The 15,782-nt window shown below is 47.2% G+C and overlaps 2 protein-coding genes across 3 annotated transcripts; both read right to left on the bottom strand.

Moving 5' to 3' along the window:
* Positions 1 to 269: 269 nt before the first annotated feature.
* On the bottom strand, positions 270 to 1,713 carry RASL11A (RAS like family 11 member A; the record flags this gene model as incomplete). The annotated part of the gene is made up of 4 exons (XM_082497749.1): positions 270 to 1,067; positions 1,274 to 1,353; positions 1,435 to 1,491; positions 1,593 to 1,713. 4 exons carry the CDS (start codon positions 1,711 to 1,713, stop codon positions 615 to 617), a joined length of 711 nt encoding a protein of 236 aa, XP_082353875.1. The 3' UTR covers positions 270 to 614.
* A 7,243-nt stretch (positions 1,714 to 8,956) lies between these two features.
* On the bottom strand, positions 8,957 to 14,115 carry RPL21 (ribosomal protein L21). Of its 2 annotated transcripts, none has more exons than XM_082482716.1 (6): positions 14,028 to 14,115; positions 12,822 to 12,900; positions 12,244 to 12,305; positions 11,066 to 11,178; positions 9,962 to 10,112; positions 8,957 to 9,095 (listed from the first exon to the last, which is right to left on the bottom strand). In XM_082482716.1, exons 2-6 carry the CDS (start codon positions 12,886 to 12,888, stop codon positions 9,006 to 9,008), a joined length of 483 nt encoding a protein of 160 aa, XP_082338842.1. In that variant the 5' UTR covers positions 12,889 to 12,900; positions 14,028 to 14,115; the 3' UTR covers positions 8,957 to 9,005. The 2 variants fall into 2 exon arrangements, with proteins under 2 accessions (XP_082338842.1, XP_082338843.1); XM_082482717.1 differs by having other exon boundaries at positions 14,057 to 14,097.
* Between the last annotated feature and the right edge of the window lie 1,667 nt (positions 14,116 to 15,782).

Consider the following 15,782-nt stretch of genomic DNA (forward strand, 5'->3'; position numbering starts at 1 on the left):
ACGCTTGGGGCTCAAAAGATTGTTCTGTGGGATAGCTCTCTAAAGCACATCAGAAACTGGAACTCCCTCCTAACAGCTTATCACCATTCAGGCAGTTACGGGTGCGAGCAAAACAGCAGTTTGGAGGGAGGAAAGCAATCCTATTATAATCAGAATTCTTACAGACAGTTTTATATTTTCATGTTTAATACAGCTTTTTTTTTTTTTTTTCTCCTCTCTCCACATAAAGCTTTCCATCAAAGGCTTTCCAAGCTTTTTATGAAGGCAGGTGAATGTTACATCATCATCACTCCCATTTTACAAACAGGAAACTGAGGCCCCCCAAAAAGCCATTTGAGCAGTGTAAAACAGCAAATCCCAGCCCAAAACAGAAACAGAATCAAAACCTCCTGGCAAAAAACCCTTCTCCAACTACCTCTGTTTAGTTGCTATGCAGCATTTTTTTTTTATATAAAAATAACTCAACCAGTCAAACAAGAGAGAATGGCAAGGAAATAGCAAGCTTCGACATACTTACATCCATACTGCTGGCATTAGTACAAAAATAAAGATTTTTATTAACTGGTTTACAAAAATAAAGTCTATTGAGTCACAGAGGATCTCATCAGGGGGCGTTATTTGACTTTGGAAGACAAAGCCTGTTTGAAACGTCTCTTTAGATCTTGCATGTTGGGAGATTTTGGCCGAGGGATGATGGACGACCGCCTCCTGTCCGTGCTGCCGGCGTGCTGTAGTTTGCTGACCTCCTTACAAAGATACTGGAAAACATCGCAGACGCCTTGGGAGTCGTCACTGGTGGAGATCTCCAAGAACAGGCTGCCCAGTTCATTTGCCAGCTGTAGTCCCTCTTTCGCCTGCACTTGTCTGGCGTGGAGGAGGTCTGCTTTGTTCCCCACGATAATGACGGGTGTCCTGGCATCTGGGTGGACCTTGCGTATGTACTGGTAGAGAGGTCGGACTGACTGGTAGCTGCTGTAGTCTGTGATGGAGTAGACCAGGAGGAAGCCCTCTGCCCACTTCACACACCTGGACAGGGAGTCCGGCACCTGCACGCAGTCTTCCTGCACCTGCGGTACCACAGAGAGCACAAATTTGGCATCGGGTCATGAAAGCAGGAAACCTATGTATCACAGATAGCACGGTTAAACAGGTCCGAAGGGAAGCCCGAACTCTGTCTTGGGAGACTAAGCCTGGCCCTGTAGGAACCTGGGGCCCCGAAGCTCAGCCTTTAAGTGCCAGAGAAGAACCCATCGATCCGACGCATCTCCCTTACCTGGATGCACCCCGGCGTGTCTTGGATCTGCACGGCAACGTGGTCCCCCTCCAGATGGACCAGCCTGGAGTAGAGGTTGCCTGGGGAGCAGAGACCCGTCAGCCACAAGCCGCGGGGAGGGGGTCCCCGAAGTCCCCCGCCACCCCCCACCACTGCCTCACCTGTGTTGGGCTCATAGTCCCCGATGAACCGCTTCGTCAGGAACCGCACGATCATCGCTGAAACACAGAGCGGCCGCGTTAGGCGGGACGGACGGACGGACAGACAGACAAGGGAAGGGACGGACGGACGGACGGCCCCGCGCCTCCCCCGCACTCACCGCTCTTGCCGACGTCGCGGGCGCCCAGCACTGCCAGGCGGACCTGGGCGCCGGGGGGGGCCGGGGGGCACTCGGCGATGGGCGCCAGCAGGAAGGGCTGGGACATGCTCGGCAGGCGCATGGGACGGGGGGGCCCGGCGGCCGGATGGCTCTGCTCCGCTGGGCTCGGCTCCTTTCGCCTCCGTTCAGCTCGGCTCGGCTCGGCTCGCAGCACCCAACCGAGGGCGCCCGCCGGCGGCTTTTAAAGGCTCCGCCGGCAGCGCCGTGGGCCGTACCGCCCCCTCGGGGTTGTACCATCCCTCCCCGGCCGTACCGCCCCCTCCCCCCCCCCCCGCTCCCGGCAGCACCCCTCCTCCCCCGCGGCCGTACAGCCCCCCCCACTTGCCCCCTGGCTGACCCACTTGCCCCCCCCAGTGGTACTCCTCCCCCCCAGCCCGGCTGTAGCCCTGGCCCCTTCCTCCTCCCCACCTTCTCCATCGCCGGGGCGTGGGGTGACCCCCCCCCCCCACACCCCCTCTCCCCCGTGGGTGCAGGTGCCGGAGGGGCGGGGGACAGCCCGGGCAGGGGCTGTGACCTGCAGCCCAGGTTTGGGGACAGGTAGACAGCAGTCCCAGTCTCGCTGTGGGTTTTTTGGGAGGTAGGGGTGCCCTCCACGCCCCACACCAGCCCCAACCACTGCAACAGGCTCTTCCCTGCAGTGGAGGACTTGAGTCGTGAAAGAAGGGAAATGATTTATCCTTTCTTCTCAGACTATTCTGTTTCCCACAGCCAGACACATTCCTCCCACGGCCAGCACCAAAATCTCACCTTCTGGATCAAGCAACAGCCAGCCCTGAAACCAGAGTGGTCCATGGTGCCTGGAGGTCTGGGTCAGGCCCCATGGGGTTCCAAAGTGAAAGAAAGTTCCAGCAAAGAAAGGTGCTCCACCACGGGCTGCCCTTCAATGAGCCCTCCTGCCCACAAACAGCCGTGTGGACGCTTCAGTCTCTCTGCAAACCGTTGCCCTGACTCCTGCAAAACCGCTTCTGCACCACGCTGCTTTGTGGAAGCATTTACGAGATAATCCATTCAGGGGCTGCTTTATTTTTATTATTATCAGGGAGATAACACAAGCCAGCAGGAAACAACATGGAAGATGCCAGTGGGTTGGTACTCGAAAGGAGCGGGATGGGTCTGTGGTCCCACAGTCCAGTGCCACCCAGGGATGGAACCATCACGGGAGCTGCGGGGCTGATGCTCCAGGGCAGCCCAGGTGGCCCTGGACACCCACCACAGGCAGCTAAGCTGAACCCCAGGAGTAGCAGGGCTGTGCAGGGGTGCTGCTTTCTGTCACCTTCCCCCTTCCCTTTGATACAGCTCTCAGAAGATGCACTCAGTGACAACAGGTCATGTTTTTCCTCGTCCTCCCTCTTACTTTCTCCCTTCATCCATGAAAGAGTCCAGGTACCCCATCTTCTTCAGACATCCTCAGCCCCAGTCCCTCCAGTGACATGAACACTCAGAACAAGGGCACCAGTTAACGCTGCCAGCTCTGCTCCACCAGAGCCAAGATGCTCCTGTGGGAAGTGAACCCTCAGCACCGTGGGGACAAGGATGGGGAGGAACTGCTTCCCACTGGTGCAAAGTTCCTGCAGGGAGCAGAGGCACAGCTCAAGCTCTGCACCCTGCAGCGGCCGGAGGACCAGCCACCCCTTCGCCCCCTCCCCCAAGAGCAATGTTCTGCCCTGTTTAAATCTTCTCCCCTTGTGCCCCAGAAATGTTTTACCTGATGACGACTCCACACTGCTCCAGGGTTACACACACTTCACAGTAGTTAAGGCCATGCTAATTAACATCAGTTAAAGCAGCGCCTGCAGAAAAGCATGGTGAAAGAACTGCTGTTGATTATTTGCGTTACTCTAATGCCTAAGAAGTAACACCAAGGCCACGCTTAACCTCAAAAACTGATTGCCTCTAAATGTTTTGCTTTGCTTCCCATCATGCCACTGAGCCCTTTTCTTTTTGTAAACAAGATTTCTCTCGTATCACTGAAAGCTTTTGGTTTCCAGAGGTTCACGCTATTGTCATCTGGTCCCATTGTCACCATCACTTGTGTTTGGCCTTGCACACAGTGCCAATATAGGCTATTTTTATACATTTCTTTACAGAAGAGCTATGGGAGTACATTCAACATGCCCTTGAAACGAGTACCTCCCGGGCAGATGATTGCTCAGCACCGAGCTGTGAAAACAGTGGTATTAAACAACCGCTTCCCCTACACCCCCCAAAAAACTTGCCTCAGTCACTGCTAAGAGCACCCCCAAAGGGCAAACAGTGATGGCCATCAGCAGAGATGACAGTGCATAAACCCATGTAGGAAATGTCATGAAGGAACTTATTTCCAGGGAGCAATGGGCTGTCTCTCCATCAACACCTCCTCTGGTGCAACAGGAGCAGTTCAGTAGGTTGAAGCAGTTGAGGCTCAGGGTCCTCGTGCATGGGGGCTTCATATCAGCTGTGCTTTTCTGTGGGTCAAGTGATCCCTGGGATGCACAGGACTCAAAGCTGCTCCAAGAAGCCTTTCCTTTCTCAGCTGGAGGTCCTACTTGGAAGTGGCAGGCTGTACTTTCACCCATCCCACACAGATAGCCCATGCCACCATCCCTATGGTTTATCCCCTTTCACACTGCAACATCACTCAGTCCCATTCACATGGAGCCCCAGGGACACCTTCGTGCTGCCTGACCCACCCTCCTGATTCCAAGCTCTGGTAACATTCAACAGCAGGTACTTTTCAGGGAGGGAGTAGGCTTACTCCTGTGGCTGCAGCAGGGAGGACATCCCGAGAGCCTCTGGAGCACCTTTCTCCTCTAAGAAACAAAATGCAGTGTTTCCCTGGGAGTCTTTGCTGACGTTGTAGAGTCAGCTAGAAGTTTTGGGCTTAAGATTAGCAGGACCATGAGATAAGGAGCAGTGGGCAGAAAGCTTTTCCATGTGGAGGAGCACTGGTAGGCACCTTTGCTGTGAGCCGGAATGGCTTCACCACTCTCCTATGAACTCTGAGGAGCACAAGCCCATGTTCAAAACTGCAGCTATTCGTTACGCTCCTCAATTCCTGCTGGTCAATGGCTAAACAGTTTGGAGTGGGCATGAACAAAAAGGTGACCGAGGGCCCAGGGGCCATGACCCAAAGTCTCTTCCTCCAAATAGTGAAAAAAGAAATCGGCAACTTCAACCAGAGCTTTGTATTTTCTGGGTTTTTGAGCTGTGTGGGTGCTGCTGATGGAAGCCACATCCCTATCCAATGCTTGAGCCAGGACAGTTGTGACTACGTAAATCCCAGCAGCTACAGCTTGATTCCTATATAGACCTTGGTAACACATCCATTGAGGTAGATGTATGGACGTGAAATGCTCATAATCTCTTTTCCACACCACGACCCTCAGAATCATAGGGGTTGCTGGTACCTTCTTCCCGTGCAAGGAGACCATCTGCAGCAGTAGGGTGCCCCCTGCACTGTGGGAGACACTGCCCACGCCCCCGAGTCCTGAGGCGCTACCCAGACAACGAGCCTGGTTTAACCACACCTTTTCACCACACACCCTGAATTACAGAACCCACTGCACCTTGCAAGGATGGAGGGGACCCAGTCTGCCTGCGCTGGAATAGGGAGGATCACATTCTCTGGCAGGTCTATGCAGAGCTCTTGGCATCCTCTGGACCAGTCAGGACACCCCAGCACAGTGCCTGGGATGACAGCCATCCTTTCGATCATGAGGGCCACGAACATGCCGAGTCCAGGATTGCACTAAGAAGGAAGGACAAGGGGGTGAACATCAAGACTGCTTCTTCCCTCATCTGATACATACAAGGGGAAGATTATGAAAGCATGAATTGTTTGGATGTCCTTGTGGCAACTGCTTACCTGCCTCTCCCCCTGGAATGGGCCTGAAGATGTCCTCACATCCCTTACACCCCTCAGGCTTGCAGGCTTCACCTGCTCCCTCCTGGGGTCCTCAGCCTGCAGCCCATTTGCAGGGGCATGGTTCCTCCTCCTCAGCCCTTTCATTGACCCTTTCCGGCCACACACAGTATTAGCACTAATGCTGCCTCAGGAAACCTTAGATCTCACTGTCCCTGATACTCTTAAAAAAGATGAGGCTGACCTCTCAGAAGGCTTCCTTGCTTCTTCTCCAAGAGAAGACGGGAGATTTTGGCAGGGAACAAGCTGCAATGGTTCAAGGCAGTAAAATCTGGTTAAGCAGGAGACAGCTCAGCTCCCACCTCCTAATTAGGCTCCATGGAATGGAGACAAAGCACTACACTGAAGTGTAATGGCTTGTGCTAATCCATAAGCATTTCACCCTCCGCATGGTGTATAGGGACAGCCTGTCCACCAGCTGTGGGACAAGGAAGTCTCTGTGCTAGGAAATTGGAAGGCAGGTAACATGTAATACTGAACTTCTGCAAACCCGGCTTTTAAACTTGGGATTCCTAAATTTTGCTAGCTTGAGGTGTGCTAATTATAGCAAACCGATAGCTTTGCAGGTTTCACAACAGTTCTCCACAATTCAAAGCACCATGGAATGAACAAAATTCAACTCTGTCAAGGTATGAAGGGAGAGGAAACACATAGCCTGTAGCTGGCATGCTTGCTGCAAGGTTTTGGTTGCTAGGCACAGCCTCAGCACAGGACCGTGGAGAACTGGCTACAGCTTATGGGTCTAGTGTGTAAAACCCCTTCTGGAACGAGTCGGAGAGGAACTTGCAACTCCAAACACCGTAAGGAAACATGCTTCCTCCGCCCAGAGGGGTGGAGAGGCTGAACTGCCGAAATCACTCCCCTTCTGCAAGTTCTGCGTACACCTAAAACTCTTCTATCAAGAATGATGCATTTCAATTTAGACACTGGTTTCATGACTGAAGATGTCCTGGCAGGCAGTTCTTCACCGACTTTTCTCAATCCACAGATCTCCCTCTTTTGTCAGGACTGTGCAAAAACAAGACAGCTAAATGCATGGGAAGCAAACTTCAACTGCAGATACTGAGATCCGCAAGTATCTGAGCTGTGCTTCTGCAAAGCTGAGATTACCAGGAAAACCACCACTACACTGAAAGCAACTAACAGGTAGCAGCTATCAAACCAAGACAAGTTAAATCTTAGTTAATTTGTCCTAGTTTCAAACATTAAAACCCCAAAAAAGGCTATTCTCTTTCCGTACACACCCTGTTTCATTTTCAGTCACTTCTGGGAATCCTGACCAAGGAAAGCATTCCCTCCTCCTCCTCCCAGCCCACACACAGCTTCCAAATATGCATTTATGAGCATCTACCGTCGGCATAGTGACCTTAATAACACTGAGACTAAATAAACTGAAAACTGTTGCAATGCACAGTGCCTCTTAAACACAGCTCTTAAATGAGATCACTGCATGCTCTCTAGTCTTATTATTCCAAATTGTTGAAAATAAATCCAAAATCCAAAAGTTTAGAACTAACCACCACTTACACTATTAACCATTTCATCATGATGCTACAGCCAATCTGCTTCAATCTTGAGAGACAAGAACAAAACAAACACAAATATAACCAAAATAACTTACACAAGCACGCACAAGAAGATTTAAAATACCATCACCAAAGATCGCACCCAGTGAAACCTCCCACTTGACTCCTTCAGACGCAAAGCCTAATGGAAAACGATGCTTATCTTGAGTCAAACACTGATTTTAAATTGGTGTGGAAATCCACAAGCCAAAGAAGCTAATAAAGGTCTAAAGCTTAGTATACAGACCTAGCTGCTCCAACAAAACCCCACTTGGTCATCAAGGCTAAGTGCATAAGCTGCAACAGTGAAAGTTATGACAAACCTTGATGATGATGAACCTAAAGATTAATGAACCTTGCTTCAGGTGATACTGGTACACTCCATGTCCAATACATACGGTGTCAAAATACAGTACTAGTGTCACGAACAGTCTGCTGTTGGGTAAGCTTTGCTCCACCTTCTTCAAGGCATTTCCAAAGTCATTCCAACTAGGCAGCCTGCTCCATCTTGAGACGGGAGCATGGACACACTTCAAACGCAGTGCCTGCTCACTACGACTTTGAACCGCCAGTGCCAAAAGCCTGTCACCCTTAAACAGCAGGCCAAGCCAGACAATGACTTCAACGTCCAAAAACTACATTCCATGAGAATGGGAACCCCCACAATTGAATGTTAGGTAAATCCAAACAGGCATTAATCCCTTAACTTATAAGCAAACTGTACACAGTTTGACACTTCTGCTTAAGGCACTTCAGAATTAAAAGAAAATGCAAACCTCTCCATCTCTCCATTTCTTCCTCCCAAGCCTACTAGCTGTCCCACAATTCAATAATTTTCCACAGTCAACACCTACAAATTGTTTGAGGTCACTATCTTTAGTATTTTACTCTCTCCACATGTAGACATCAGTTTTACATCACTTAGTTGAGGTAGCTAAGCAATGCCTTACCTCACACTTAAAAAGGAAAAAGGCTATTTATCCAATATCCATAACACACTTAGGCTTGATATGGATGTTCAAAGCTAACCAAGCAGGTTACCTTCAGCAGTTTGTTTCAAACAAAGCTCACCAAAATAGCATTAGTTAGCAAGTACTCAGCTGAAGATTTTCTTCTATTCAAGAAACACTGGGCAGGTAGCATTTGGGTTTTTGTGAATTATCAATAAAATCACTGGATGAGAGGAATGCATTAGAACATCCAGGCAGATGTTTAGATTCAACAGACATGCAATAAACATATGCAGTGCAACTGTTCAGCTATGCCAGCCAATTTAAATGATAAAAATCAAATTACACAGGCCGGCAGTTTTGGCATTAAAACCTTTTTTATCAACTACTACTATTTTCTAGGAACACTTATTGGCCTGGGGATGTTCTAAAAACCCTGCTTTTGCAGGTTACGACAGTGAAACACCAAAATCTGCCCACAGCCATTTCCCAAGAGGCTGCTTTCAAAAACAGTTTCCACAACTCCTTGGTATTAATCTGAGGCCCCTTAGCCAAAACCTTTGATTAATGAGACGTGAAGTCCATTATCTCTTTTCCCACAAAAAAAATTAAGCTTTCAAATGACACTGTACAATTTTTGGTATATACTCTTAATTTGCTGGGGAAATACTCCATTTCCTCTCATATTACCTCACGACCATCACTAAGCATCACCAAATTTCAGTGCTCCCAGGATTTATGGTCTATATAAATGACTAAACTGATCAGCAAAAGCTGCAGATGATTTAAATGACCAAACATCACGTAAGGTAAGCTAAATAAATAAACTTCAATAAAGTTTTCTAAAGCATCTGTTCCAAAAAATTAAAGGAATCAACCACAATCACATACACTTGTCCAAAACCAGATTTTTAATTTTTTTTTTTTTAAACATGTATTATGCCATGAATTCATAGGGAATTGGCTCCAGCAGCTCTGGATCCTTGCCATTAGTTCTCACAAAGTGTGCTTCTCTTGGTGGAGCAGGCTGTAAACAGGAAAAAAAAAGAAAAAAGAAAACTCATGTTGCTAAAACTCAAAAGCAACTTTACAAAAAATTCATTTTGACAACCATTCAACACATTATTATATAAACATTACAGCAATTTTACCATTCCTAGTCTCTTCAAAATCTGATTCAAAGAATATAAGTAAGAAGATGATCTGCTACAAAGGGTGTTTGACTTTCAGTGCCGAATGAAAAAAACTTATACTTAACCCTCTGCAACTTACTCATCCAAATTCACATGATGTACCCTGCAGTTCCAGAAGCAACAGCCATTATTGCCTCTCTAAAGTCTAGTTATTCATTCTTTTCTTAAAGGGTTACAAGAGGAACTGTTGCAGCTAAATTCAACTAAACCAAAGACAACACTGATCCTAGAAATTAGCCAGAGCTTCTGCTGCAGATCAGCAACTGAACAGGAAGCATCAGTCCCCTTGCTCACAGCCAAGGATACAGTTTCCATCCAGGAACAGTGCAGTTCTGTTCAGGTACCAAACATACCAGACAGCTCAGATGCAAACACACTGCTGCTGCCACTCTACTCTTTCAAAAAAAAAAAAAAAAGTAACATCCCACAAAAAGATTATGAACACAAGTGAGGGTGGTGGCATCAGACACCTCCAACACAGCCTGCCAGAGACCTGCATTTTTCAGAATGCTGTAAAGCAGCACTTGTGTGGGGTGGAGGTTTTTTTGGTTTTGTTTTTCAAAGACAGACATAAAGAACTGTTTACAGCTTAACACTTATTTTGGAAGAAAACAACATTTTACTCAATTTGTTTGGTTCTAGCTCGTGGGTTTTTGTGTGAACTGAATCAACAATGGGTCAACTACAATAAAATTATTACCTGACGTTTCAGTTGAACCCAAATGCCTTTTTCTTTTGCTTCCTTTTTCTTCTTTTCATTCTCCTTCACACGCTGCAGAAAGCTGTCTCTGCTCTTGGAATGTTTAATATGCTCAATACGCACATTAATTCTCTTGGCAAGAATCTTGCCCCTAAAAGAAGAAATCAGTTTTTATTCTAGTGCGCTTGAAAAAAGGCTACTTCAAAGCTAGTTTTATGACCTTTACATAAGTAACTCTGTAAACTCAATTACAGGTAATTTTCCTTTAAAGGGCAATCACTCAAAATACACTGCTGCAGATGCAAATCAGACGTAACATATATAACTGAAAGGTTATTAATATATAACAACATGCTGACAATTTAGGATTAAGATTGTGGAGAACACATAATTTTAACTTTGTAGCATACAAAGAATTGTATTGCCACCATACTCCAATCCAGTTACTGGAAAAAACCCAACTTGTCCTTTTCTGACTAAACTGTACAAAATCCAGCTGAATAGCTACAAATTAATATTTAAAAAGGGCTTCAGTACCAACATGAAAGTTGGCTGAAAAACCCCATTAGGTAGAATAGACTATTTCTGTTGGAAAGGAGCCACAATGATCATCCAGTCCAACTGCCTGACCAATTCAGGGCTGACCAAGTTAAAGCATGTTATTAAGGGCATTGTCCAAATGCCTCCGAAACGCTGACAGGCCTAGGGCAGCAATCACCTCTCTAGGAAGCCCGTTTCAGTGTTTGACCACCCTCCCGGTACAGAAATGCTTCCTTTTGTCCAGTGTAAACATCCCCCAGTGCAGCTCTGAACCATTCTCATGCATCTTGTCACTGAATACCACGGAGAAGAGATCAAGGTAATGTCACTTAAAGTGCTACTCAGAAAAATAACAACTGTTTCCTCTGACAGGATCCAAGTCAAATGAGAACCATTCGCTTGGGTTATAAAAAGGATATACACTTTACCCACCTTGAATGACCAATCAAGACAATAACTGTCTAACTGGCAAAGTGAAAGGAGGGTGCAACTACAGATCAACTTTCCCAAACACAAAGTTTAAACACACAAAATGTCATTACTTACTGAAATGTCATTACTTACTTAACCTGCTTGTTAACAATAATGCCCACAGCGTGCTGAGTAACATTATATACCCTTCCAGTCTTGCCATGGTAACACTTGTGGGGCATACCTTTTTGAACAGTACCCATACCCTGTTAAGAGGTAAAACAAGAATAAAGTGTAACCTTTAAGTTGAGGACAAAAAACAAAACATCATCAAGGACTTATTTGTACATCACAATTTATAACCATGCATTTTATATCTGAAGACTACCAAATTTTGCTATGACAATTCTGGTTGCTTTCAGCGTCGGTGAAATGATTGATCACTTTGCTTTCAGCAAGCAATCAATAAGAGACAATCATCATGAAGCTCCAGTGTGTCACGAAGTGTTAATTCTGAACAGCGCAGTTCCCAAAGAGTCAAATAACAAGCAAGCAAATTACACACCATCTTCTGTGTTATTGTTACAAAACCTCTGCATTTCAAACGAAATAGGAATCCTTGGTGAAAGGCTCTCATATTCACTAAAAGTTAATTTTGAAAGTACCGCTGATTTTAAAAGGAAGTTCTAGAAAATACAGAAAATACCACATGATAGGAAACGCTGCTTCACTTCCCCCCCCATATTAATATCTATGACATAGCCTAACGTTAATTTCTTGGTTTGTAGTTTTAATGTGACTTTGCAATCACCATCCCTGTACATATTTTAACTATAGTCCTACAATGACACAGAGACACAGACCTAACTATCAGCTACACCATCAAAAACTATGGCTCTTCTGAATATCAGGTGCAAGTCAGGCAAAACAGAACATCTACTACAATGATACCTGGGGTTCCTATGAAAGTAGTTCTGGTAGGCACCATACAGCAACGAGAATATTAGATATGGCATCTTTCACTCACTTTTTTCAGCTGAATACACAGTAATGGAGCACAACCTAATATAATATACACACACGCATATAAACCATATAAAAGAGCATTTGATGCTGAAGCATTACTATTGGTTCAGGAGCACTGTCATTTGATTCAAATGTGCTCACTTCAAAAGTGAGCAGTGGGTACTTGTCTTGACACATATGGCCCAAAATTAAAAAAAAAAAAAAAAAAAAAAAAAAAGACTACCTCAAAGACTACCTCAAGAAACAGGAGGCTGTAAAGGATTAGACTGCTTTGGCTTTTAATTACATAGCACTGCAGAAATTACCTTGATATCAACTATATCACCCTTCTTGTAGATGCGCATATAGGTAGCCAGAGGGACAACTCCTGTTAAGATACAAATTTGGATACTTATGAAGCTCACAATTTCACACACACAGACAAACATTAAACTAAGAAACTACATATTTTTTAAGCACTAATTACCTCTTCACACACTCCCAATTTAAAAAAATCCAACTCACAAAAAATTACAGTTTTAATCTCGTTCTTAATGCAGAAGGTGAAAAGACATTGCAACTATTTATTACTTCATTCTGAACACAGCTGTTATTCCTCAGCATTGCTAAAAGGCAAACTGTACATTTTAAGTAAGTGTAACTGTTGAAATATTTTCTTCACTTCACCTTCAAAAGTAATTTTTAAGTACTGGCAGAATTAGCATTGTTACCAATGCATACTCTAATAGCCAAGAGCTTATTTGCATATCATTCTTTAGTTTTCAGCCCAAGTTGTCAGATACCCTTTGACACAAGCCATTGTTTCACATATGCTACTTAGGGACTGTTGACATCCAACAGGTCAGCAACCTAATGCAATGTTCTTATCAAAAGGTATACTCACCATGCTTGCGAAATGGTCTTGAGAACATATAACGGGTCCCCCTCCTCTTTCCCTTTGTGTTCGTCATTTTGGCTGATTACTGTAAAAATAAATGAAAATATAAATGCAAATTATTCAGAACCACTAGTTCATTCACTAAAAATTTGATGGCATTTTCAGGCGTGTCAGAAAAATCAAGTCTTTAAGCCTATTCAGAATGACACCACTTCCAAATTGCTGGGTCAATTCAAGCAGTGTTATCAGCTTAGACGTTCACAGAAAACTGTATTTAGAGAACAGGGTAACTCAGGTTAGAATGGATGCTAGCAAGTCACCTAGCTCAAACTCCTGCTTAAAAGCAAGGTTTACTACGAGATCAGACTGGGCTTCGTTCAGTCAGGTCTTGAAACCCCTCAAGGATGGAGAAAGACTACTGCACAACCTCCCTAGGCAGCCTGTTTTGAGGCCTGGCTATTCTCATGATGAAAATTTTCCTTTACATCCAGCCTGACCTTCTTATTTTAACTTAAACCAGTCGTCTCGCATTCTGCCACGTGTCCCTGTCAAACACCAGGATCCGTCTTCTTGGTGACGGCGCTGTTAGGTGTCCCCCCAAAGCCACCTCCGCTCCAGGCCGCGTAAGCCCAGGTCCCTAAGCTTCTCCTCAGGAGGCATCCGAAAGGCACGACCTCCGCTACCAGACTCACCGGCCACTATCACACCCGACACAAGGCGCACACATCGCGCAGGCCGGGCCGGGACATCGGCCCCCACGCATGTTTAGCGAGGCCCGTGTCCCGCCACGGCCGGCGGGTCCCACTCCGGGGCCTATCCCGTGGAGCTGCCCCGGCCGCCCGCCCTGCGCTGGGCCGCCCCCCACATGCCGCCGGCGGCCGCGGGGTGACCGGATCCGCCGCCACGTGCCGCCGGCTCGGCGGAGCCCCACTCCTCCGTTCCTGCACCCGCCGCTGGCCTCAGCAGCCGCCTTCCTCCCTTCCTTCCGTCCTCCCTCCCTTCATCCATCCCTCAGAGGCCTCCCGGCCCAAACTGGCCGGGCCCTGTCCGCCGCCCCGCACCGCGGCCTGCAGGCCCCGGCCTCCCCGCTCCCTCAGACCCCCCGCCCCAGCAAGGCCGTGCCCGCCCCCAGTCGGAGCCGGCGGCCACCCGCCCCGCCACCAGCGCGGCCCACCCGCCCGTTCGGCCGCCTTCCCGGAGCCGCGGAGGCACCTGAGGCCGGCGAGCGGGGCTCGGCGTACCTCCCCGTGTATGCCTACAAAATGGCGGCTGGGGACGAAAAGAGAGAGGCGGTGCCGCGGCCGCCCTTAACAGCGGGGCCTTCGCGGGGCTGCCCGCGCCGCGCCTGATTGAAAGTCCCGGGGAGCGCCCGCCCGCTTGCCTGAAGTAAATCTGGTGAAGGAAGCCCTCTTCCGCATAAACAATCGCGGAACTCCCCCGGCAGAAGTTTGACCCTTTTGCTAAAGCAGGGATAAATGCCGTTTGTTTGGGTTGGGTTTTTTTGTTTTGTTTTGTTTTTTTTTTTCATGGCTGCGCCGTGAGACGGGTTTGGCGGCTGGGGGTGGGGGGTGGCGAGGAAGCGGGAAGAGGAGCCAGGTGCCTGGTGCCTGTCAGGGATGCTGAGGAGCGCGTTGTGTGGTGGAGCGGCTGGGCCGCCCTCCACAAGGAGTTTTGTTTGGTAACGTGCAATATAAGCAGCCAAGAAGTTGTTTTACAACATTAAAGAAGTACACCGAAAGTTAAACAGGCAGTAATGTGAGCTTTCTGCTGCCATGTGTCAGTTGCAGCTGCCTGACTGGAGATCCAGGTAGTCCTGGGCAGGAGAGTGTGGTGGGAGAAACAAATCAACAGCAGAAGTGAAGAGGCTCCTCAGGTTTGGGATTTCTTCTTACTATAATGCCATAATCTCCAATTTGTGTGGCAGATGTTTCCACAAAGATAAGTAAAGTATGGATTCTGAACAAAGAGCCTTTATATGGCCGCAGGTTGCATCAGCTGTGCGGTGCCTGAAAACGAAGCGGGGGGCTGAGCGGTTTCCAGGGCTGATGGCGTGACTCTGTGTGTGCATCCTCAGTATTGGGGCAGGCAGGAACCATCATGGGAAGCTGATGGCAGGTGGGAGCGAGTCAAAAGAGGGCCTCCCTCCCCTGAGCTAAACACGCAGGGACAGTTCAGAACTTGTCTCAGCGAGAAGTTGCCCTGCTGCAGGAATTTTTGTTTTGAATGAAAGAAGCACTTATTTAATTTAGGGGAGGGATGATTACTTCAAGTGGCATATAAAAACATATTTGATCTTCTGACTAACTTCACAGTTATTCGAATGTTGTCTTGCAAAACTGAAGCTTAAGCCCTTTCTATCATTTTAAAGCTAGTTTAATATTTATGGGTTGCAAGAATGGATATGGAAGATTAAATACACTATCAGGTTCTGCCTGCAAAGCTAGCTGGCAGGGCGTGTTATGGCAGACAATGGCCCTGTCCCCATGCAAAATCTCTTGGAGTACAGTGTTACATTTAGAAAAAGTGTCACTATTCCAGCTCTGCACCATGAAAAATTTAGAATCTACAGCACCTGATAGCTATGCAGAGAAAATCTGTATCACTTAATGCACATTCAGCCTAAGTTCCATGAAACTTTTCCAAGTGTGAAGATAGTTATACGGCTGAACAGCTCTTAGGTGGAGAAGCGCATTGGCAACAGAGAGAGACATTTCAGGGAGGATATTGAGCAAAGTAAAGGCAGGAAGCCAAATCCTAAAAGGCATTATTGAATAAAGGAAGATAGGCATTTGCAGTGAGCTGAACACCTTACTCTTGCCAGTGATTTACATAGAGGGCAAATCTTCTCCACATCAAGCAGGAGGGAATGGGGAAGAAACTCCACATGTTGAAACTCATGTCCACACATAGATCATGTACGTGTAATTCATAGGGAGCAGTAACTGTGAACTTAATTGAACTCTGCTT

Source organism: Vanellus vanellus (genome assembly GCF_965231255.1).
Source record: "Vanellus vanellus genome assembly, chromosome: 1".
Lineage (NCBI taxonomy): Eukaryota > Metazoa > Chordata > Aves > Charadriiformes > Charadriidae > Vanellus > Vanellus vanellus.

Excerpts from the sequence above, each read along its gene's own strand:
- RPL21 (XM_082482716.1), bottom strand. The coding sequence starts at position 12,888 with ATGACGAACACAAAGGGAAAGAGGAGGGGGACCCGTTATATGTTCTCA. Across the intron at positions 11,179-12,243 it reads GTGATATAGTTGATATCAAG|GGTATGGGTACTGTTCAAAA; the intron begins GTAATTTCTGCA and ends ACCTCTTAACAG. Across the intron at positions 10,113-11,065 it reads ATTGTTAACAAGCAGGTTAA|GGGCAAGATTCTTGCCAAGA; the intron begins GTAAGTAATGAC and ends TTCTTCTTTTAG.